Consider the following 26289-nt stretch of genomic DNA (forward strand, 5'->3'; position numbering starts at 1 on the left):
TGCTCGGTTGACTAAAAAAAAGGCAATTTTCCGGCTCAGCTCCCGAAATACCAGTAAAAGCGTTATTTCGGTGCTGATTTACAGTCGAATTTGGCCGTGTATTACACCAGAATCGAAAATACTTTCATCACTATAAGATTCCTTCAACGGGCTTGAAACAGAATTCTACATATCTTACGCGTATTTAGGAAGCTGTAAAAAAAGTAGCGAAAGTTGCAAAAACTTGCCCTAATAATAAGCATCAAATTTCAAATATTCGAGGCAGACAGAGCTCAATTTTTAGATGGTACATGAACTCCTTCTGTTAGCAAAAACTACATTTATTTTGATAAAGTTGACTACAAGGTACGTACTACATCTGTACATCAACAAAAGTGCTAAAAGAACATATTATAACATCATTTTCCGTTGAACAAATAGATTATAAAACCATTCAGTTGAGTTGAGTTATTAGGGAAAACTTCTTCATATCAATATATCGCAATATCACCAGTTACCAACCTGAGTACGACACCCCGTTCTCGATGTAGCATTCTTGAACAGCTTGGCATACAAAAGGCCGTTCAATCTCACCGCCGCTTGGTTTCCATAATCCAGTGACTGAATTCATAGCTACACCAGCAACCGAACATCTGCCAATAGCAGCAATAAAAAAAAGCTATTCTTCACAAGCACCAGGAAAAACGGCTTGAAATGACTGATTTACAAAATACAATCAAGTCGATAGCATTTTTATTACCTACGCGATCCACTACGCGAGTCACTTAACGTTAGTCCCTAAAATACATTCTAAAAATAGCCACTTCCGACTATGTGGTGAAAGCATACAGGGCCTCGTATGAATTCTACTTTTTAACTGCTTACTGCATTAATTTTCAGACCATTCATGTTCTACTTCTACTTCAAGGAGTTTTTGACATGCCTTAAAAATCTCAGCTATAGAAATTTACCGTGTTATTTTTATTTCTACTCAAGTAGCGACACTGATAACTTTCATCACCCCGTTAGTAATTCCATTCGCATACCTCGTCACGTCGCATCTTTCCCACGGCAACATAGGATTGAGAGTGACGCACCACGCTTCGTTTGTGGCCGTATCTTCCAGCTTGTCCGTGGGAATGCCGGGCGGCCTCCTGCAGAAATTTTCATCGAGACCGTCACCCCTATGCGTGTCGGGGTTGAACGGGTGGCGATGCGGCCATTGCGCGGCCCACTTCTGACACTTGATGCCGCTCAACGTCCATGATCTGGAATTCAAGGCGACGGGTATACCGCTTGTGTGATTCGTTTGACACGATACCAAAGCCTGAGCATTTCCATATAACTAGGGCTGCTCTCAATTCCGAAACGAACAACAATATTTTTGATTTTCGGCCTTCGCTCTTATCAAATCAATTGCGCTGATTTTCAAGACGCGACTGCGTATTTCAAGAAATGTAGCTGCAGAATTCGCTTTAAAATAAGAAAAGTCTTCAGAATTTCAACATGACTACTATGATTCATGTTAATTTCAAGAAAAGTCATTCCGTTGCTCTTTATCACGAGCCTACAGTTATTATTTGCACAAGACAAATGACGGTTGCACGATAATCGAGCGAAATTTAAACAAAAACTGGAGGAGGTAGGTAGCAGGGTTGTAACCAAGTCACAAAGCTCCGAGTCACAAGTCAATCTCACTTTTATAGTTTTGACTCGAGTCAAGTCGAGTCATTTTCAATTCACCACCGAGTCAAGTCCGAGTCCAAGTCAGCAAGCAGAGGGTCAAGTCCGAGTCGTGGTATTATGACTCGAGTCCAAGTCAAGTCATTGTGTTGGCTGCTCAGTTTCCAGTTGAATCTTGTTAAAACCCACTTTTTATTATTCTGTTCGGTGATATAGAATCGTTCGTTTTTTCAATATACTAATTTTCCTCACTTTTAGCAGATTCCGGCCGTGTTTTCAAGTACCGGTACCAATATACGAAATCCCAATATTGTGGTTAATTCTACTATTCTTTGAAATTACAATGAAATTTCGGTCTTGGCCGTCCGAGTCTCGAGTCATATGACTTGGTTCGAGTCATGCACAATGACTCGAGTCCACATTGAGTCAATACACAGATTGACTCAAGTCGAGTCGAGTCATTTCTGTATTTTGAGAAAATGACTCGAGTCAAGTCCAGTTATCAGAAAATCTTGACTCGCGTCGAGTCATGACTAGAGTCATTACAACCCTGGGAGGGAGGGGTTCTGCGTGGGTCTGCGACAGTCCAAAGAGGGTCCGCGCGGAGACAAAAAAGTTGAGAAACCCTGTTCTATTGCAACCTTGTGGTGTTTTGAACTGATAAAATTTCCAAATGAATGAATGAACCATACTCACGTAGCCCCACGGTAATCCCCCATGGCAGTCCAAGGAGGCACGCAATCGTTGAGAGTGTCCAACGGAACATACACGCCTCCGGCAATCTCCCCAATCCAACGCCTGGATTGTTTCAAGATTTTCACAGACAGCATATAGTCGACAATGTCTGCGTCACTGTCGCGCCGCAAAGACAAACACGTCTCTCGGTTGGACTTGAGGCAGACGCGATCGACACTTTCTTCAATTGCGGAAACCACGCTCCAAGATTGAAAATCTCTCTGAGACTGAGAGCAGTCTTCCAAAGTAACCAGGCATCCGTCTTCCTTGCACGAATGGACGCATTTGCCCAGCCCTCTGTGCCTGATCCAAGAGCCGTCGTCCGAGAACCACCACAGTTGCCCGGTGTTGTGCAGGACGCACGGTACCATGGATATTCGGAACGATTTATCTGTAACACAAGACAAGGGAATTAGTATAGGTGATCTTGTACCGTCTTAATACCGTCTCATGAAGGATATATATTACCTGATGCTACATTTTGTGGTTTATTATTGAGCCATGATATTAAATACACAAAGTATGATCTCACGCGACTTTATCGTATTGTTTGAGTGTAAAAGAGATCGAGTCACTAAAATGAGGAGACTGATTTATAATTGGTACCTTGAAGCGTCTGAAATATACTTCATAAAGTAATATCTAGAGTGAAGATCTCTCGCGCCCTGTCAAGTAAAGTGGCCAAGTCAGCTAAGCCTATTATATTGGTTAGCTAGTTTTCTACAGGGACGCCGAAAATTCCTTTGTTAAGGCACCGCTTTGGAAATTTACCCAATCGTAAATTTGAAAAACTGTACCGAAGGTATATCTTAAATAGATATTAATTTAGTTCTTACAGTTGCTTCTTCGGGTATATTTAGTGGCACATGCGGTGGTCGGGTTCAGCCAGGTTCTATGGAACATTATGACAAAATTTTGTGAGATCATCTAACCGTTTAACACAGGGCTGGCCAACCTTTTTGGCCTAAGGGCCACATTTGATTGACGAACTTTTGCGCGGGGCACTAACCGCGCGAAGTGCGAAAATTTTTTGAAGTTCAATGGTCAATAATATTGTCACTTGACTGTATTGCGGGCCTGCTGTATATTGCTGGGCTAAGTTTGCAAGGACTGGGCTATTCGGCGCATGGACATATCGATATCGATAGCTGTGACCAACATGCGCCAATCATTTCCTGCCTAGGTTACATGGTCGATGGTCTTACTGCGAGCGCAAACGCAAGGTCGCATATGTTGAACGACACTTTGTCTCGTAATTGCGAATATAGTTATACTCCATCTGATACATTAGGTGTTCTTCCATTTTCACGAAAGGGCAATAATATTAGAAACAAGAAATCGAGTGGCAACATATTGCGCTAAGCTTGTAGAAATTTTCACCTTTGATAAATCTCTCGCAAATTATTCTGCTTTATTGTAGTGTACGAAGATATACCAATATGTGAATGGCTGATGGATCTGTCAATGCGTCGGAACTGATATACTAGTCATCACATCTCAAGTATTGCGGCCAGACTAATCAAATTATTGGTTGGCCTTGCAAGCTCAAAATCTGTGCAATCCATTTTTGATAATATTAGAAATTTCGGAAATTACCTCGCGGGCCACTCAAAACCTTCTCGCGGGCCACATGTGGCCCGCGGGCCACGGGTTGGCCGGCCCTGGTTTAACATATCGCAGAGCCACCGCTGCGCAACAAGTAATTTTCTCAAGGCTGGGCACATTTCGAGTACTCGAATTAAATTATAATTTCTAACGGTACTCAAGTACTTTTCATCCTTCATTTTCTACTCCCATTTCAAGTAGCTTTGACAGGTCTTGAAAATTTTTATTTCTACTGATAACTTCACTAGAAATTTACGGTATTCGACACATCTATGATATGAAATCTAAATCCGTCTCACCCGATTCGTCTTTTGTCTTGTAAGGGTACGCACAGAGGGTAGAATTCAACGCAGAGCGTAACATGAACGCCTCACTCACAGACTCCGCCGAGATTTCCTCTTCCGCAGACGGAGCCTTTTCGTTGAGCGTCATCTCCCATTTTCCAGCCTGGCTCTTGTCGGGATTCAGGCAAACGGAAGTGTAACCTGCCGACAGCAAGAATACTCGCTTTTAGGCCATGGCATAGGCTATTTACATGGTGAGAGTCGTCAAGACAGGAGAATTTGTGCTGGATATAATTGGTTCCAAAACTTGACGTTAATGTTGAGATGACATCATCAGCGAACTACGAAGGAATCAGTAATGGCGCTAGCGAAACCTGTTACTAGCAAAGACTATCTCCTCCTAAAACTTGATCCTGTGGGGAAAACCAGAAGATGATTTCTAAGCGTCTCGGTCATGGCAGTGTCTGGGGCATTGCACGTCAAGGCAATATGTCCAATAGCCCAATCATATCAGCTGATTCTCTCTCGATGGAATGCTGTTGCCATCTCCAAAGCCGTTTCAGCTAGTGAGGAATAGTGATGTTGCCCACAGGACAATAGCTTACTTTGAAACAACAGCAACAATATTTTAAAACTGAAATCAATTTCAGCATTTCAAAATGCTTTACTTGGCGTTCTTCCGAAATCTCAAATCAGAACGCGGGCCGCAAAATATGACCTCGCGCGCCGTGTGTTGGTGAACCCTGGTTTAGATTGAGGATTGGGTTAGAAGTTAGAATATACTTAAGGGTCGATTCCGAGGTAAGGGTAAGTCTAGGGGCTGTGAAACCAAATACCAAAGTGACGCTTGCTGATCTGTCGTTTTTCATAATGTCGGGCAACCCCCTAATCCGGATACATCTTGAGCCGATAACAAACCTGTGCAGCCGCAGGTGAGATAAAATTTCGTCGAATCGAGCCGAATCCGAAAAGATCCGTCCACCAGATTAAAAACCCATTCCGACTTCTTATCGCCCGTCTTGCATTCGTCCAGAACAACGTAAAATCTCATGTCGAAAGCGTTCAAGCATAATCCGGTGGCCACGTTCATTAACGACTTCTCCCGTTTGGTCCACCTGTCACAAATGTAGCCTCACATATCCAGATATGGTATCGCAAAGAAAATCAAGCTATTCGGTGTACAGAACCTTCGAAGTACAAAAAACCGTAACTTCGAATTATTAATTTATCGAGTCAACAGATTTTGCGTCATCAGGAGAGGCGATTCGTTCTTTCATTTATTACAGTCTGCGTTTATCAAAAACAGACAACCTTCTTTGTGACAACAAATAGGACCTGGTATATTTTTGTCCTTGATGTTTTTGAGGCATATACACCGACTTATGCTAATGCTAGTATACATACACACGATCTGTGCATATGCATACCCAGGGTTGTAATGACTCGAGTCATGATTTCTTGGTGACTCGATTTGACTCGAGTCATTTTTTAGATGCATAAAATGACTCGACTCAACTCAAGTCAATTTTTGTATCGACTCGGCTTGTAGGCTACTCGAGTCATTTTGCATGACTTTAACCATGTCGTATGACTCGAGACTAGGATGGCCAAGATAGACATTTCATTGTAACTTCAAAGAATACTAGAATCTAAAATTTAGGCTATCAGTCCTGACACTTGGAAAATAGGGTGAGAAACTGATAGGGCTGAGGAAAATTACGATATAATGTATGTGAGTTATTCTATATCACTCGAGCAGAGTTGAAAAAGTAGTTTGAACTGGATTGACCTTAAAACTGAACAATGAACACATAGACTTGGACTCGGACTCGAGTCACAATACTATGATTTGGACTCGACCCTCTACTCACCGACTTGAACTCGGACTTGAATCGGTGGTGAATTGAAAATGACTCGACTTGACTCGAGTCAAAACTATATGTGAGATTGACTTGTGACTCGGGACCTTGTGACTTGGTTACAACCGTGCGCATTAGGGTTGTCCGAAATTTGGAAAATCTTGAAATTGCTCCGTATTAGTGTCTCATTCCATAGATTATATTACTGATAAAAACCACAATGAGCCTGATAGAATCTCACAGGAAAGCCGTTAAGATTTCGATCAAAGCATTTAAAAGAAACTACCCAAGAATGGGCGTGTCACCGACCATAGAACGGCGAGAGCACTAATAATCGCATAACCACAGCTCTCGATTGGTTAATCTGCTATGATTCAATGATCACGGCAGCAGCAGTTTGCTGATTAGGTGTTCAAGAAGTCTGCTACCGGCGGGAATTCCGAAAGCGCATTGTTGGTAGGTTGGCAATTGATGATTTAAAATTAATTCAGGACATGTTGAGGAGCGAAATACATGATGAACAAACAACAGCTGCTTCACAAAAACTTTTACAGCATGACCGCTCTATTGTGAAGAAAACGAACGAATTACTCGTTTCAAAAGGGACCAATCATCATTTAATACAAATATATAGCTTAACAATGACACTATACGTTGCGTGATTTTATTGGACTCAAGCTGTAGTATATAGGTGACGTTGATGGCATATTTGGTAATTACTGATATGCAATGTTCTTTCCAATTCTCTGTTAGCTACTGATCATTGCCCCTGTCGCTTGCCATCCAAAAATATTCATCCTTATCAATATGAATGATACATTCTATTGTATATTGTAGTTCCTTCAACAGTCTCCTTTAATTTAATGACTAATAGCTTTTCTACTGACTCCCGTGAGTAGGGAACCTCGGTAATATGGTGAATAAAATTCATAATGTAGGAAATAGTTTGCCTCTGTTGTAATAATAACGCAAGCATACAAATAAGTACTAGAGCTTCTTGGAGGTACAGAACTTCATTATACAATTGAATAGTATATTCATATTGAAATGAGCCCAAATATTTTCTGCTGACACTCGTCAGCCAAGGCCGTGTCAACAAAAGGAGTTTGTGTCCCATCTAAAAATAGTACATAAAACTATCTCATAGTTGAAATTTCAGGCTGCTGACGTCGTATTTTGTTCTCTACTAGTTGCTGACGATTACCCCTGACTAGTGTCAGCCGATAGTATTCGGATTCATTTTAATATGAATATACTATTCAATAGTAATTACTGCTAGATCACCTTTGACGATAATCTCTCATGTCACACGAGCTCAGAGTAAGACGTTTTGAGTTATCGGAAGATGTTAGGCAACTGCCGCAGGCGTCACCTTTCATTACGAATTGCGAACCAACAGTGGACGACACCAGTTGCCGTAGGCTGGTCAAACCTAAATTTGGACTCCACGCCGTGAACCGCTCTGTGCGTATGTCGCTGATGAATACCTGTGGATGGATAGCGTTTACCGTGACACAAGTGTACTCGGTGCGCTTTCAGTATCACTGGTAATTAATGCATCTCGGATTCAGAAATGAGCAGTGTACATCGACATCAAGTGTACCTTATTCGACTATGGGTATTGGAGAAAAAATCTGGGGTGTCTTGCCATGATAAATTAGTCGAGGGCGTATGTCCGATTTTCGTCAAAAGAGCCATGTTGTCCCGATTTTTTAATCGCAATTCCCTAAGAGCCATACAACGATGTCCGCCAATTGTTACCAAACAAATGAAGATTCGGCAAGAAATAGAAGTTGACTACATAAGACTTTATCTTATAACACCAGCACTAAACAACCTGGTCACCAAACATTCGAGCATGCGGCACAATGAAAAGACGTTGTTGAGTGTGCCAGCATTTTCACTTAGCTATAGGGGTTGGAACCTTTTATAAGTTTGAATTATATTTTTTCAAACCTTAAAGCAATTAACATGCAATAATAAAACCAACAAGTGTAGACAACAGTAAAACTGTGACTCCAGTATGTATTCTTCAGTAAAACGATTTTAACCAAGTTACTTCCATGGAATCCGCGCACTCGAGGGTAGCCATACCTCAACTACTCTACCAGCAGTCACGAACAGTTCAATCATTTCCTCCAAACCCCCGCAACCACGATAATAACTACAGCGACAGAGAATATTGTTGACTGATATCATTTGGTTGAACGTATTACTTATTTCTTCAATTCTTTGGCCTCCTAGACATCATAATTAGCCTACAACTTAAAGTTTGATGCATCAAAGTTTTGCTAATAAGTAGCAATAAGTAACTCACATCATTGTGCTCATCCTTATTAGTTACCAACTCTGAGTATGACATACCGTTTTCCGTTCAGTACTATGCTCCAACGTGAAGGCCTGCGCAGCACTGCTATCATCACTGGAAACGTCATTCCATCTCACAGACAAAATACCACCGTCGACATGCCAGCCCTGCCGCAATGGTGCGTTGCCGGCCGGACACTTCGTCGCGGTCAACTCAGTGCCGTGCTCCGGCGGAAAAGACAACAGCGACAAGCATTTTCCAGACTGCGCGTTGATAAGATACGTGCCGTAGAGCCACTGAAAATTTTGTCGCCTGTCACTGCAATCGCAGGCCGCGCTTACGACAACGTCGCTGCTTAAAACAGAGACGCAGCCCCCATCCTCTCCTGAAAAAATAATAACAATAATCGGCAGGGTTTTATGACTGGAGTCATGATTCGACTTGACTCGGGTCAATTTCTTAACTATAGAAAATAGAAAATAACTTGACTAGATTTGAGTCAATTTGTCTGTTGACTCGACTTGTACTCGAGTCATCGCGCATGACTCGACCAAATCATATAACCCAAGACAGGCATTTCGTCGCAACTTCAAATAATAGTAAGCTACCATAGAATTCGTATTTTGTCTATCAGTACTGGAAGTTGTAAAATAAGACCATAAACTGCGTGAAGTGAAGGAATTAGGTTATTATGAATGCAAGGCAGGAAATAACACCCAAAAAGAGTGGTAAAAAGTGAGTTCAACGTGGTTTGACTCGCAAATGAACAGGGTAAAACACTGTGGCTTAGACTCTCAGGACATACAATGCGCCATACGATGCACAATATCAAATGCAATGTAATACAGATGGGAGTTTCTTGAAGCGACCAAGTGCGGTTTATCAATCTAACAACCACCTTAGCCTACTGATATTGCTAGTAATAACGCCAGATGTAACAGTGTTCAATCTTGATCTGTAATACAATCGGTACAATTGGCGGTTCTGTAACTGATCCATTCAAGACACACACAACAATAGGATGCTGAAAGGACCAAGTTCGGTCTCTTAATCCTTGGCCGCCTATATTTTAGATGCTTTTGTAAGCCTTTTTCATACTCTTTTCATTCAGGTATTTCTTTTTTCGTAAGACACCATATTCTGGATAAACGTGGGTTGTAATTGTAACCAACTGACAAAGTTCCAAGTCACACGTCAATCATGCTCATACTTTTATAGTTCCAACTTGAGTCATTTTTAATTCAAGTCAGGGTACAGAGGATCGAGTCCGAGTTATGGTGTTGGGACTCAAGTCCGAGCTCAAGTCATGTTCAACCCACTTTTTGCAACTCCGTTTGGGTGAGATCAAATGCCTAGGATTCATAGGCCTAATATACTGATTTTCCTCACTCTTAACAGTTTCTGGCTCTATTTTTTAAATACCAGTTGGCTATTGATACAAAAAATACAATAATACAGTAATCACTATTCTTCAAAGTTACAATAAAAAGCCTGTATTGGCCAACCGTTCTAGAATCATTTGACTTGAGCAAGCGCAATAACTCGAATACAAGTTGAATCAAAACACAAATTGACTCAAGAAAATGACTCGAATCAAGTCGAGTTACCAAGAAAACGTGACTCGAGTCATTACAACCTACCTCAAATCCTCCCCACAAGAAGACTCAAGACTCGTCAAAGATGTTAAAAAGATAGTAGTCTGCTTACCTTCCAGCGAACGGATGTTGAAATTGTACCGGTGCTTGATGACCCGATCGTCTTCGGCATCAAAATCCATGCAATTGGCCACGTCACATGTTTCCTTTGCAATACGCCTGCCGTACCGAACGTGGCACCAGGGGGCCATCATGTCCGCGTCGCTATTTTGACAGAACTGATTAACGCCGTAGCCTGAAAGTACATAACAGAGATGCATACTCAAGTTGTGACCTTTCCTGAGCCACATCCAGAGGTATACAGTACCAAAGTAGCCTGCCTCAACTCGTCTGGAGATTTTGGCTATTTGTATTACTTGCTCACGTGGTTTCTTTTAGATTAATTCTATTTCTACTTGAACAGTTGTTTACCCAAAACTACTTACTATAATCACATCATGTTGTGAAATGTAGGAAGTAGTTTTGGTATAAATATTCATCACTATCAACAGTGAATTTGTCACAAGAAACACATCAAATAGCCCCGCATCAAAGCAACGATGATGGCATTAGTCGTTTGTAAGATTGCGTCAGCCACAGAGACAAATCTCCTCATTTTAAAAGTGGCCACCGTCGATTACCTACTAAAAGTATGCAGCCTCTCCACCAAATCAACTTTTTGGAATTATTTGGAGTGCTTTTGAGACCTAAATAGACTATTTCCACTTGAAGTTATTTTGACATGTCTTGGAAATCACTACCTTGCCGAGTTACTTCTAATTCTGCTTGAGTATCAAGTAACGCTGACTGCTTTGACTGGCTCTGGCCACACCCAAAGCCACAACCCTCATGACATACACCCCTCACATTTCCAACCTGAGTCAGCTCCTGAGTCACATACACTTCTCATCATCGTCTATTGAGTGTATTCTCGATTAGTTCTATTCATAGGTCACACATATTGGACAGCATTGGCGTGCTTAAATAGCTCGACACTTTCTTGATATGCGATCAACCTCTACTGCGATTACAAGCAGTCGATGGACGCCTGATTATTCTTCATAGCTAGGCTTAAGCAACATCCCATTTACACGACTCGGCCATTACTGTTAGACCAGTGGTTTTCAAACTGACCTTTCTAAGGCTTACATGAAAAATTCAGCGTTTTTTAATTGAACAGCTTCTTGGCGGTACAGAGCTCATTTCATTCTTTGTTGAAATGAAACTCCGGGATACATGAATAGGAATAAGATGTTTTAGATTTTGTCCTTGATGTTAATAACTCTTAAATACCAGTAAACGCTAGTCAAGTCAGTCATTGTAGAGTGAGGTGGTATGCATTGCAGTACAAATCAAATTAGTGGTACACGATCTGAATTATACTGTGCACTATCTGCATATCATATAGTATTGAATGAAGGTAATCTGAAGATGCCCATCATGTTACTTACAGTCACGCCCGGTTGATGTTACGTTCATTGCACCACTATATGTGACGCCATAACCAACGGTACAACCGTGTTTGTCACCACTTGGACTTGATTTGTGCCAAGGTTGGAACGATCCAACTGGCTGGTCGTCCAGAAGGTAGATCATCGCGTTATCATCATCATCCTCGGTAAACCCTTTGACTTTTTCATGCACTCCTAGAAAACAGACAATGAGCGCACCATCGTAGGATACTTGAAGAGCTTCTTGATTGTACAGAACTTCAATATACAATTGTATAGCATATTCCTATTGCAATAAACCCAAACATATATGGCTGACACTCATCAGGGATATACAATGTCCTTTCCAAATCTCTACTAGTTGCTGACGATCACCCATGACGAGTGTCAGCCGAAAATATTCAGGTATATTTCAATATTATTCAAGTATCATTTGTGCTTAAGTGATTTGATAGAAAATTATCTAATTGGTACTTTTGAAATCTTATAGGAAACCCCTTCCAGCACGCAGAACAGGACTTACTATGATACAGAGATAGCGCAAAAATCTTCAGCAAGAGACACGTTAGCATGGTGGCAAATCTATTATGAGGTCGATTTTTACAAAGTTGCAATCTCACCGATATAGTAATCATTGGCGCCGGCAGCCCGCATCAAATTAACAAGGAACCGATTAGTGTCGTCATCCTTGCTGGCAGCCAACGTCCAGTTATTTGCTTCGCAAAACCGCTCCGCGTTTGCAAACGTCTTGGGCTCGTCGTAAACCTGGCCATTATAACATGACAGAGGATCAAGTGTTACTATCTACAGGCTACAATGAATCTTTACCAAGTTACGAATTTTACAAACACATAAAGAAATCATGAAACCAATTAAGTCAACCAATACTGCACAACTAGCGGATAAAAAGAATTTGAATTTCCCAACACTATGATGGCGGCACATGTTAAATCTTTTATTATACGCTATTTCGCACAAATTTTCTTCCTTGTATGGTGTAGCATTTACAGCAATAAGTCACTGAAATATTCACACCAGACCGTTACGTCACATGACTGATTATTTTTTCAAAAAGTTTCAGAGCCCTATTCTACGTTGAGAAGCAAAATGAGCCTGGCGGTAGGCCTACAGCTAAAATCAATATATTCTCTTCCAGAATTTATATAATTGCCACCATGCGCCACCAATCATATATCTGACTGTCAATTTACCCCTTTAAATAGTTTTATCAGTCACAAAAATACCCTGACAATATCCCTTGAATTACGGCATTACACCAGGTGTCCTCACTTTGAAGCAATTTTTATCGTTTCTATTCCGCGGCGACACGTGCAACGCGAATCCGGGCGGGCAATCGACTGGACACGCGTGCGTGTTACACCGTCTCCTTTCGTACAAGTCGCATTCGACGCACTGAGATATGCCGTCTTTTTTCTTGGTTTGCGTGCCGCCTCCGCACGTTTTGTCGCACATCGACCACCAATTCCAAGTGGTGGCGGTGCCGGTACCTGCAACGCAGAGTAGCGGGCATATTCTCAGAGATGATCAGTGGGTGTCAGATTTCAAAGACTACTTCAAGTCGCTTCAGCACCTTCCTATCTCTTCATTGTATCACAATCTCGTGGTGTTTTTGAAATGATGAATTTTTTTTTTATTTCCCGGTTAATTCCAACCCACTGTTCTACATGAAGAAGTTTTGGCTGCTCTTGGCCTTTCTTCTTCTGCTTTAGCAGAGTAGATTGTACATCTCTCCTGCTAGTGTAGTGCCATACGCTGTATTGCTCAACAATGTAAGCAATCAGAGGTAGTCAGTAACAAAGAACTTCTACTTTTTCGAAGTACTGGTGCTCAAGCAGCTATGTTTTTGGACTACGGTACTTCAACTTCTACTAAAAGTTTTACAGCTAAAACTACATACTATTTACACTTTGGAATTTGCAAAGTCGACAGTAGTTTCTGTATAATCTTGTATAACTTTTACATGTGAAAAGTGCTTGAAAAAGCCACCACAATAATTGCTGAATCGGTTTCCGAATATTGTATCGAATCACTGCCAAAAGTACGCAACGCCTCGACCAAATCTACTTTTTGAAGCTACAAGCTTGAGTACTTTTCAAATCTTTCACTTCAACATCCGGTTGAAGCAGCTGGGACACTTCTTGCCAATCGCTACAATCGGTGCGTTGAGTTGAAATTTACAACATAACATCTACTCCTACATGAGTATCAACGCTGACTACGTCTGTAAACAATGTTCTAAGCATTGTCGCTGTTGTCAAGATAATTTTATCATTATTGCAATTGTCTTAACCTCCGCCAGTGTACGTACTAGTCACACTGCAGTACACGTCTGGCTATGAATTGGAAGAAAATCTCTGCAAAGCACAGAACAATGAAAATCATGGCTAACCGTAAATCCTTGCGCATATGTTAAGGCGTTTGTTGGTGCCGTGCATATAAAAATAGGACTTCTCGTCGTTTCCGTCAGAAAAGACAAGATTCGCTTCTTCCGGCCCTGCCGAGTCATTGATTTTAACAAAAATATCTTTCACATCCCAACCGGGAACCGCGTAATACGGATTTGAAAGCTGGATCCTGAAACCGGAACCTGAAATGGTGAGGAGAGACAATGTTGAAGAAACAAAGAAAGTATCAGTCGCGGAATGGAAGATATATTTGTGATTCAATATCAAAGCCATACATGATCTGTAAAGGAAAGCTTTAGTTATGGAACTCAGTGGGAAAATGACAAACAATAATTAGCTTGATTTTCGGAATACATGTGCCACCAAGACCTCTATGGGCAATTTTTTGTTCAATCCCAACTAAATACGAATTCGTTGTATCAAAGTAGTAGATTTGATCCTTTGCTGATTGTAATACACCTTGATGATAACATACTGCTGTTAACCACAATCGGATAAATGTTCCGCAACAAATTCCTAATCCTGAATCTCGACATGCATCAACGAGTCCTATTTACCATCTCCCAAACAATCTATGGAAACATCCTCTTTTATATGCCATATACAAAGCTACTGCAGAGTACTTACATCTCCATTGTTGCTGCCTGTCGTAATTATCACATGGGGCTAACAGCAGTTTTATTTCAGGCTCATCGGTTCCGTTGAAGTAAGTGGCATTGGCCTTTAAACAAAGCCTAGAGCTGACATGCCTCAGGCTGGAGTAGGTTCGCCATTCCCACATAAACTCCGGCTTTTTGTCGTTGAGAGGCCCAGGGCAGCGGCGATGTATCCTGAAAGAGCGAAAGCTAGATGAATTGCATTCATTTTGTAAATCATACCATGACTTTGTACTCCATTTGGGAACTCACATTCAAGTGATTATACTTGGTATATAATTTGAGTTTGATATAATTTTTGATTATTATGTACTCTTTGTCCCAGTCTGTCAAATAACAATTTAAGACAAACCTACAGACCTATAGGAAAGATATGGATGACAGAATGAATCAAAATTCAAGCATTTTGCAAATTCAAGAAAAATTCGGAAATTGCACATCCATCTCTGGTTTCTTTCGAACATATACCTTCTCTAGGTAACAAAATCTGATGAAATGTTTGTTTGGCTTAATCTTTAACTTTAACATTAACATTCTTTTTAGACTCGTATTTACCAGTGGGGTAGGGTTAGGGCTCAACTGCCCTGCATAGTCAACCACATTTCGTTTTATGTCATCAAAAAGGAGCCAAACTAAATATAATAGATCTGTTTTGACGAAATAACCTCAAGCGTCTGTGACGTTGGAGTCCTTGATATCAAAATTCAAGTAAACTGTAGATAGCGAAATTATTGTATCAACTTAATTGACGTAAAGATACAATCAAATTGCAGTATATTCCCTTACAAGTACAATGCCCTTTACCTGTGTATGTTTGTCATATAGATACCAATGGATTGGTGCACCTTTTTGACTCATCCCCTTATCGACCCCTTATCAAGCTCAATATATCCTTATCACCGCCCCCCCCCCCTCCTACAGACTAGAGGTCATTAGTAAGGTTATCCTAATACTTTTTTGTAGTATTCGATTAGCTGGTACACACAGAGGTGGTCAAAGTAGTCAAGAAAGCTACTCAAGTAGAAGTAGAAGTAGCTATGAAAAAATCTACTCAAGTACGAGTAGAAGTAGCTCTTCCATAAGCAACCTAAAACTACTTGAAATAGAAGTAGGATTGACTGACTTTAAATCTACTGAAGCAAGTACGTAGTAGTGAAAACGATCCTAATTTGTCCGCATGGATTGTATAAAGGTGCAAATTGAGCTATGCGAAAGGTGACGAGCTTGATTCATATTGATGCATGCCAGCAGGTATCCAATTTTCGATAGCATAAGCATTCGTCCACATCATGGGATGAAAATGATAGGATTGATATGAAAATGCGATACTTATCCTGTTTTCTCGAACAACACGTTTTAGAAAATAGCATGGTATGGCGCCATCCCGCATATTATAAGGTCTGCAGTTTAGTCGAAGAGCAATACGGAGAAGTTGTATAGGATAGGGTGTAAACACTTTGCGCGATTAGTAAATGTTAATAAAAAATATGGTGGACCGTAAAAATGCCATATTGTGTAGCTTTATTTCCAGAAATCAAAGGCATTACTACACTTGCTTTTATACTTCAACATGTATGTTATCAAGACAAAAGAACTGATATTAATTATAATTCAAAGTAAATGATACTGGGAATTGAAAATGAAACATAAATACTAGTTCTAAAAGTGGAACACGTTTTTCATGCCTTTAGTCCAGAAAGTTGGTATGCTGAAACAGCTCTAAAACTAACAAAAAATGTCAGAGTCCACTTTTCTAGGTTAGGACGCGATATGGACATGCTAGATTACGATATGACAAGAAATGTTAGATTGCGAAACATCAGTTTCAAACGTTATGATGAGCCATATATACTGCGATTAATTATTTTATATGGGCGAAGGGCGACAATGTGGTGTGAACTCAGGGATATCTAATTATCTAGTTCTAAATATCCCTGTGTGAACGGAATCACGCCAACCTGCTACCTAAATTATATTCATCGATACTTTCCTGAAATCATACTGGTAACGGCGTATCCACTGCGCGCGAAGCGCGACGAAAATTCTGGGCTTTACTCAACTTTTATGGAAATTAAATGTTGATACTCCGTGAATACAGCCCCGAAATTCCTCAGGCTATCTTCCTGATTGAAAGATTGAACTACTTCTACTTGACAAACTCAAAATAGCGAAAAGTAAGTAAGTAGATCACAAAATATTATGAAGTAGAAGTAGCAAAAATCAGATCTACTTGAGTATGTACCAGAAGTAGAGGAAAACTACTTGAGTACTTCGAAAAAGTAGAAGTACTTCGTTACTGACCACCTCTGGGTATCCACTTAGTCAAGTAGTTTTGCTTGTATTCTACCTCTACTTCAACACTATATTCGCCCTCATCTCTCCAAATCAACCCCTAGGTGACAATATCACCCACTTTGGGATCTACGAGATTAGAGTGATTAGGAAGAGAAAACAACAATCAATTGTGAGGATTTTTCAAGCTACCACATCATTCAACAGAATTCTGGCACTTTCACTGAGACAAGCATTGTGGTATATCATAACTAGTAACCAAATTGAAATCCAGTTGTGATTGAAATAAAAGCTCAAAGTACTCACACTGGCAGTGTGAGATCATCATAGGCCTTTGCTTCGACGCACATATGCTTCTCCCAGTTGATAATTCCAAATAATCCATCGTAGCGCAATCCCAGCCCACAATCAATCTCGTCTTTCCCAGAATTACAATCTCTTACCCCATCACATCTCTGCGTATAGGTAGTCAAAGTAATTAATTAGTCGGTAGTCATTGATACAAATACAAATTTTGCTTTACTGTATGCGAATAAAGTAAGTAGCATTAGAATAGTGATTGTTAACAACAGAATTAAATGACTAGCTTCCATGACTAACAGAGAACAATTACGAACCACGACTTACGACCACGAATGTGTGAAATTGGACCCTTCAAAGTGTTCTGGCCTCTATTTCAATATTGGAATATATACCTGAGTAGATTCAATGCAGTCCTTAGAGTCGGGACACTGGTATTCTGTTGTGCCACACACTTTTTCTTCCGTCTCAAAGTCAGTCACGTCGTAAAGGCGTCTCTCCGTATATGTTTTACCGACGATATTCAAAATCGATGGCCTGCGCCGTAGAAATAGTGACCAGTTATGAATGAAGATCTCGTAGTATGTTCGTTTGCCAACAACCTTTCTGATTCACATTTCACCTCACAGCCTTTGAGTTGTTCCTCGGCTGTTCTTGGACAGTTTCGACCAGTGCACAGCCGCATCCTGACATTGGTACCGGAACCGCAAGAAACACTGCATTTGCTCCACTCTTGCCAATCGGTCCAACTATGTGAATGATGGATTTGTTAGCAATGTTGATATATCAGTATAGGCCCTAGCAATTCAATTACTGTACTGGTGCCTATATTTCATGTTCGGCAGACACTATACACTAATCTGGCAGTAAAGTTCATTGGTTCAATTGGCGTATTGCGATAGCTGTCTGATTGAATACTTGAATACTCGACAACAAGCTTGAGAAGGCCTTGCTCCACCAAACACCAAGCAAATTGATCAGCTTTATGAATGTAAAAAAGTACTGGTATGACAGTCGATTATAGTCGAATTTTATCAAAAAGAGCTTTGTACATTTGCTTATCAATACTTCAATTTTCATTTTTCATACATAACTCGAAATTCATTCATAGTGACATATGTATGAATTGAGAAGCTGAACCAGGAAAGGATTTTTCATTATTTCAGGTCATATCTTTATTGAACTATAATGCTCGGTTCCGGGTCGCATTGCTATCCTATTTGACTAAACGTTTTCAATCAAAGAATTTTGTGCCACATTTGAGAGGGTAGCAAATGTGACGACATTATTTGCGGAGATTTGCTGCCTAGCAAGCAATATTTCGAACATAGACCATGAATTTTGCATCAAGACGATGATTCCCTATTTGTGTCTAAATGTATAAAATAAGACATTCCCAGCAATCACTTATAAACTGGTCTACCTCCGTTGGTCTTAAAGTTTCAATGCATTAGTTTGTCATGCTTTACTTAGCATCCTCACGAAATGTTTAAAAGAATGTCGATAGGGAACATAATATGGGCATAGACAGCGTCGCAAGAGTTTATAGTGTATAATATAGTGGCTGAGTATTGAAAAAATATAACTCAATAAATCAATGGTTAGCTAAGGAAAGGAAAGGAAAGGACGTAGTTTATTTTTGTCCTTGATGTTTTTGCGGCATATAGACCGACTCATGATACACATACACACGATCTGCGCATATGCATACCATGAGTGCATGATGTGCATATGCCGCTGGACAAGGAAGTGCGGATATAGCCTTTACGGCTTTCTAAGTCATGCACCACCCCTCCATGCTATCCCAGTAATGCATGAGCGCCAAGCAGGGAAGCCATGGATACCAGTGTTACTAATCAGGTCTTTGGTCTGACCCGGACGGGAATCGAACCCACGACCTACCGATCAAGAAGCCGGACGCTTAACCATTACGCTATCTTACGCTATCTCGCAGCTTAAAAAGGATCACCAATAACGCTAGTAAGTGAAGAAGATGTTGAAGCAGTGGTAAAGGCAAATTCCACATCGACTTGAAATATCCCAAGTGCATTCAGAGAAACATTGCTATTGATATCAAAAATAACTTATACATAGATAGGCTCACATATAGGAACACAGTGAACACTGAACAGTGCAAACTTCATAGATCTGTAATCTAATGTTAGCATGCAAGAGTCTCGGGTCAACTTAGTTAGGATTACCATATTTCGGAGTCGGGAAAGGAAGACACTTTTATCAAATCATAAAGGTTACCGTAGTTTACCGAAATTGAAAATATTGATTTTGTAATAGTTAGTGGAAATTTTGTTGTGTTCACACTAAAAAAAAAAAAACCAAATTACAGATTTAACACCAATCATGGCTGTTTTCAGTTGACCCTGTCTGTAAACCGATTTCCTGAAAAAGGAGGACGTATCCTCCTAAGGACATTGGTAACCCTAGCTTAGTAGAAACGACTCTCATAGCAAGCATGATTCTCAATGCAACAAGCCTGTGAAGTAATGTTATCCCGCATTGCTCATGGCATATTAACCAAGAGGGGATTGTGGAAAATTTTAGAAGAATTTCAGGGATCGCATGAAAGTGTTATGGAGAGACAGATATAATATTCTTTTTCGTCTGCACCATCGAGATGCTTTGATCATGGAGATGTGATACGACCGAAAGGTACACCTAGTCTGCAACCCCTTTTTTTCTCCTCCATGTTATCCGTTGATGTTGAGCGTCTAGCACTCTACTCTAGCAGGATAGCTGCGGATACCAGTTTTCGAGTGTTTGGTCTGACCCGGCTGGGATCTAACCCACGACCTACCGATCACGATCATGAAGCCAGGCGCATCACAATTACACTATCTCGCCCTTCCCTAGAACTGCAATCTTATTGACAAATTTTATATCAGAGCACAAACATAACCCCCACTCATATAGAATGTATAATTGTATATTACGCTACAACAATATTGTAGGATTTGCTGAACAAGTGAACACTACTTACGTTGTATCCCCACATGTTCCACAGGTCAGTTTACATTTGTTGTATACAGATGGATTCTTACACATCCCAACTGCCTGTTCCAATAAACACCTGTATGTACTTCCAAAGTCATCACGACATGATGTCGTTGAGATATGTCTTGCTCCAAAGTAATTTTTCAGCTCTTCTGCACTCCCACAAGTATCTGCGCGCAACAGAGTTTGAGATGGCAATTGGGAGAGACTATAGTAACGCATGAAAACTTATCTAGACTGCTTTATTAACAAACTGTCCAAGCCTCCAAGGTTAGCCTACGGCACGCATCTATAAGTCCTAGCGGGCTAACTTACCAACTAAACAGAAGTAGACTACGAAGATGACATACCAGGTGTCGAGAATCATATCATTATGTCCTGATGGAAAATATTTTGAATAATTAGCATTAGCGAGTCTCGGGGTTGAAACCACATTACGACCTTCTAGTTCGAAACCCAACATAAACGAACATAAGGAAGTCAAAGAAGGAAGTCGTCAACAACATTGTATTTCTGTGGCCTAGCGCGGGTAGTCCGAAACGGTTCGCAGAATGTGACCAAAGAACATCAACGGACAATAAATGCGAAAGTTTGGTTTCGTCATGTCATTGATACGCCGCGGCCGCCATTCCGTCGGTCCGACTTAGGGCTGGGCAAAACCGAGAACCTGATTAATTTCATTCTGAGTCGAGTATTATGCTTCGAGTCAATCATTATGACGTCAGAACAGTTTCAATGATGTGGAGAGTTAAAATATGAACCTTTTATGCCAGCGGCTCTCAACCGCATGTCCGCGGACCCCTGGGGTCCGTGAAGCATTTTCAGGGGGTCCGCGAAGCCTCAAAATAGTTGATAAACTAATTTGTATTTTTTTTAATTCGGAAAATCACGAGGCAGTTTCGCTTCATTACTAGTAAAACTCCAGAGCTCACATCAACAGAATGGCAGTCTCATTGTGCAGACGCAGTTTATCTGCGAAATTGTCAATAGCCTGCGGATACAAACATTTTCCTGTTTAGAAATGTTTTGTTGGGGATTGTGGAAAAAAAAGTTGGATGAGTAAGGTCAATCACGGTGACTTCGAAATATTTACAAAAATCCATTTTCTCCTGTGATATATAACCAGTTTTCCATAAAAACTTCAAGATAAGCTGCTAGATAGAAATGACCAGGCTTGACGTCATATGTTCATTAAAAAATTGTTTGTCAATTTTGGTGCCATATTTGTTGCGATCATATACCCAAACGTGTCGTCGGAAGGGTTACGCGTTATTATTACATTCGCCACCACCAATATTTGTGGAAATGGATTTTCGGCACTCGGTAATATCCTATCGAACGCGCGAATTTTCAAGGCAAGACTACGTATTTCAAGAAATGCAATTGTAGAATTAACTTTGAATTAATAGAAGTCAGCTCAATTTCTACATGTAGGCCTATAATATGATTATTTTCAGAAAAAGTCATTTGTTGACTTTTTCATACCTGCCAAAAATGTCCACTCCCACTACACTAGGCTTACCATACGTCCTCTTTTAAGAGGATTTGTCCTCTTTTTTGACTTTTTTGAAAGTGTCCTCGGAGGACGCCCTTTTGTCCTCTTTTTTGAGATTTTGTCCTCTTTTTTGAAAATTTAGGTCAGATTTAGAGGAAATTGCGAGTGATATGCCGCAAATTAGCGCAGAAGTGAAGCTCCGGCGGGTATTTCGGAGGGAAAAGTGGTGATTTCAGCTTTGAGCGAAAAGAAGACCTTTTTTTTTTTTTTTTTTTTTTTTTTAGTCAACCACCTGGCAATGTGGAGTGAAAAACGTGATTTTGAGCTCTGAGCGGAAGTGATGACCTTTTTTTTTTTAGTTATTCACCTAGCTATGTGGAGTGAAAAACGTGTTTTTGAGCTCTGAGCGGAAGTGATGACCTTTTTTTTTTTTTTTTTAGTCAACCGATCGTGAAGCGGGTGAAATTTACCTGTTTTTGAGAATTCTTCTCCAGTTTTGCTTGTCTGAAATTTCTGAAAAAGTGTCCTCTTTTTTCATTTCCGAAATATGGTAAGCCTACACTACACGAGATCCTCGTCTAAAGGAAACATCTACTTACCCCCACCCAATAGCAACCTAACTAAGAGATCTATCGACTACTCGGGACCTATCATCTGGAATGCATTACCACCACACATCCGTGAATTGCCTTATCATAGATTCAAAAAAGCCCTACTTGATCACCTCTTGTCGTTACACTAACACTGTTGCCCTACCTCGCCCAGACATTGCTTCATTGATCATTTGCTTTTATTTTTTTAACTACTGTAACCTTTTTTACAGCCAGACTGCTTAGAGTCAAGTGTACCTGTTTGATGCTGGTGTGATCAGACTAGATGACCTTCACGGTCTTATCGATCATTCCTATCTAATACCGAATACTGTGCAAGCATATTTTCTGTACCACCATCACTGCCGTGTGTTATGTATTTTGGTTGGATGAAAATAAAGACTCTCTCTCTCCCTGTTGCTGTTTATCACTAAGCCTACATTTATCATTTGCGCAAGACAGATGACGATTGCACGATAATCAAGCTAAATTTGAACTAAAACTTTGTGGGAGTCCGCGCGGGTCAGTGACGGTCCGAAAGGGTTCCGCGAAGACAAAAAGGTTGAGAACCACTGCTTTATGCGACTCCAAAGATTGTACTGCCAGCTCTGCATCGCATCAAAGATTATTTCAAAATTTTCGACCATACCTAGTTCGTTGCATTTCTAGCAATTCTGAGGGTTGATCTCTTCACCGTGGTGTATAATTACAATAATTCAGTTCAATTACAATTACAATTACTCTCTTGCATGTTTCAATTACATTACAATTACAATTAGGCTACTCAATGATAAGAATATCAAATTACAAATATAATTACAATTACTGTTAAACATGTAATTATTACAACTACAATTACAATTATATACAGTTAAACACGTAATTGACTCGGCAGAGAGGTGTTCTTTGACAACCGTAGCGACGTGTAATTAGCAATAATCTCAAGCCATTCAGTATTCATGTTTCATTCATGATACGTAGAATACCCTTTAACTAAAAAAAAATCGAACGTGTTCGAACTATCCCTAATCATGAGTAGGGGGAGACCGGGGACAATTGTAACACTTTTTGGATTTTCTAACATTACGTGTTTTTCTCATGGAAATTTCGTTTCCAAAGTTTTATATAAAGAAGCCATCGACTCGATAGTGAGTATAAAAACAAAACTGGAACTCAATCAAAAATCAATCATGTAAATTTTGGGTCGCGAAAATCGCCGCTCAAATGTTACAATCGCACCGTACCCAGGGGCAATTGTACCACCCATGCGGGGCAATTATAACAGTGTTATTTATAATTAAAAACAAACGAAATGAACAACGAAAACGGGAGCACCTATTGTATTATTGCATTAAACTAAAGAAAGAGAAGTTTGAACGCTTCCAGGCTACGCCCCATCGCATTTTGGCATCTGAATGCAGTATCACCATTCGTGCCTTCTTCATGAGCTCAAAGTGTACGAGAAGTACATTCATTCCATCATCTCCCTACACATATTCGGCCTCCTCTACCAAGCTGCTGTTGTTCAGCGTGCCTAATGGGTTGGGAATTCGGTCACCTGCAAAGGTGCTAACATATCTTGGTTGAATGGGCCGATGATAGTGTTGAAAAACGAGGACACAACATTGTGTGGCGTCAAAGCTAATGGCATTTTTCGGTTCTGCGCAATTAAAATAAATTGTTCACACCAAATGAGAAAATGTAGGTGGGCCATGCTCAAGGTCAGGGAATGAGAATTCAGTGATGGGCAAGTTTTTAAGTGACCATTGAAGGTCGACACACCAAAAGTCGGTCAACACGAGATAGGGTGGTAGAATCACGGAAATAACCGAACCGTAAGATTCACATCACTACTTTTGTATGGCCTTTCCGACAAATGATCATGTTAGAATTGGTATGGCAAGGTAGTATCTGTTCTGGTATTGAACTTATGGCTGTTGCAAGATAGGTCTCCAGTAGATAAATGGTTATACCAAAATATGAACAAAGATATTCAGCATTGAAAAGATATTTTAACGGGGCAAAAGTAACAAAGTGTTACGATTGCCCCTGACACGCTAGACCAGGGGTGGGCAAACTTTTGAGCTCGCGGGCCGCATTCGACATCTGAGTCCATTCGCGGGCCGCACTATATAATAGTTGGGATTATGAACCAAAACGCATGGTTGGTATTTGATTATATAGTGACGGCATGGAGATAATATATATGCTTATTTAAAACAAACCAAACATTGCTTTGATGATATCGTACAATCCTCAGAAACAGTGGCGAGATTTCATAGGCTGGTCGACCTCAATAACCAATATGTCAAAACTATAGAAATGAAAGTCGGTTTTCCCGATTCTTAGAACAGGATTGAAATTTAAATCTGTGAAAAGCGATCTGCTCATAGATTTACTAATTCCACGTTTGGTTCAGTTCCGAGACACACAATGCTGACAACATCATAACCATGTCAGCCTCAAACACGCTTCTGCTATGTGTAGATAAAATACAAATACCCTAATTCCATGCATACAGAGAACGAATCTACCTAAGACACGCGCGAATCGTTTTTAATAAGCACATCACTGAAATAATTAAAACTGGAGTGGCCAATCTGAAATCAACCTCGTGATCCGAATTATACCAATCTCGCTTAGGATTCATGTGATGTTTAACAGTTGCAAACTTTCAAACTGCGTGGGCCTTGAGATCGGGCTGTCGCGCCAGAAATTAAACATAAAAAATAATACGGGAAGTATTTACCTTAGAACAGTGGTTCTCAAACTTTTCAAGACATGCCATCCCCCCTTATGACGGTAAAAGATTTTGCCTCCCCCCTTATCGTCATGTAACAAAACGCAATGAGGATGCTAGTAAACATGACATGGATGAGAGATTTTTAAATATGAAATTCATGACTGTGGATGAGAGATTTTTAAATATGAAATTCAGACTAATTAAAGAGCAATAATTATGAACAATCGCGCGGAGCGCAAAATATATTTCAGTCGAGCTTATAGCTTCGCACCCCCTTCAGATACTTTCACGCCCCTAAGGGGGGATGGGGGTGCGCTTCCCAGTTTAAGAACCACTGCTTTAGAATTATCATGGTGAAATATGCTAAGGAGAAGTTTAATCAAGTGCCTGCATTATTTCGATTATTAGTACGCAGTTTGTTTAGACTCTCGCAGGCCGCACAGAACGGTGTGGAGGGCCGCATGCGGCCCGCGGGCCGTAGTTTGCCCACCCCTGCGCTAGACCATGATTAGCGTCTTAGTAGCCTACGATACCTTCCGGCGATGCAAGTCCTAGTTTTCCTATCATCACGGTAGACTATGGTAACATTGTTCCAGCTACATGTATTACGTTGTAACTGTTATGTTCTTGATCTTGTTTGAACAATAACTCAATACGACGAGGTTGCAATACGGAATCAGTATATTTTACAGCAGTATGACTTAGACAGGCGATGGCGGAACAACGCGCACAGCACAAAGAAGAGATGGCACAGCACAAAGAAGATTTGAAGCAACAAGCGAAGCAGCAAGAGATGATGATGCAACAACAAGCAAAGCATGACGAAGCAATGGCAAAAGTCATGACAGAGATGGCGCAATTAACGCAGAGGTCGAGTCCCGGTGTGTCAACATCTGAAGCTACCGCTCCCAAGTTTGATTCGTTTCTAAAATCAAAAGAGAAATGGGACCAATATCTGCAACGATTCAACCATCACCTAGCAGTTTACGGCATTTCCAACATGGAGAAAAAAAGAGCGTGTCTACTCTCATGGGTTGGACCTGAAACGTACTCGCTCCTACGTAATTTGTTTGGTGCCGCTGATGTCAGTGCACAATCCTTCGACGCGTTGACTGAGAAGTTGTCTACACACTTCAAGGACTCAATTCATGTGCAAGCTGCCAGGTACGAATTTTACAATTGCAAAATGCAGCCGGGACAATCGTATGCTGATTGGATCGCTACTCTACGCGGAATCTCC

At 40.6% G+C, this 26289-nt stretch overlaps 1 protein-coding gene and 1 long non-coding RNA gene across 3 annotated transcripts in view; one reads left to right on the forward strand and one right to left on the reverse strand.

Annotated features, from left to right (window-relative positions):
• Positions 1-20859, reverse strand: part of LOC145440803 (uncharacterized) — a 94685-nt gene extending 73826 nt beyond the window's left edge. The window contains exons 1-18 of one of the 2 annotated variants that reach the window (XM_080318552.1): positions 20537-20854; positions 20208-20391; positions 17815-17961; positions 17608-17749; positions 17219-17367; positions 14592-14794; positions 13949-14146; positions 12829-13046; positions 12159-12303; positions 11539-11733; positions 10161-10343; positions 8510-8838; positions 7430-7632; positions 5205-5401; positions 4302-4487; positions 2359-2788; positions 1026-1247; positions 502-632 (exon numbers count right to left, since the gene is read on the reverse strand). In XM_080318552.1, the coding sequence (XP_080174678.1) occupies positions 502-632; positions 1026-1247; positions 2359-2788; positions 4302-4487; positions 5205-5401; positions 7430-7632; positions 8510-8838; positions 10161-10343; positions 11539-11733; positions 12159-12303; positions 12829-13046; positions 13949-14146; positions 14592-14794; positions 17219-17367; positions 17608-17749; positions 17815-17961; positions 20208-20391; positions 20537-20684 (3610 nt within the window). In that variant the 5' untranslated portion in view covers positions 20685-20854. Of the gene's footprint in view, positions 1-501; positions 633-1025; positions 1248-2358; positions 2789-4301; positions 4488-5204; positions 5402-7429; positions 7633-8509; positions 8839-10160; positions 10344-11538; positions 11734-12158; positions 12304-12828; positions 13047-13948; positions 14147-14591; positions 14795-17218; positions 17368-17607; positions 17750-17814; positions 17962-20207; positions 20392-20536 lie in introns of both variants that reach the window. The other variant, XM_080318553.1, reaches the window with a different exon arrangement.
• Positions 1-26289, forward strand: part of LOC145440810 (uncharacterized) — a 300641-nt gene that overhangs the window by 72039 nt on the left and 202313 nt on the right. The window lies entirely within an intron of this gene.

Source organism: Botryllus schlosseri, chromosome 6 (assembly GCF_051294905.1).
Source record: "Botryllus schlosseri isolate E-star chromosome 6, Bs_hap1, whole genome shotgun sequence".
In the NCBI taxonomy this organism is placed as follows: Eukaryota; Metazoa; Chordata; class Ascidiacea; order Stolidobranchia; family Styelidae; genus Botryllus; species Botryllus schlosseri.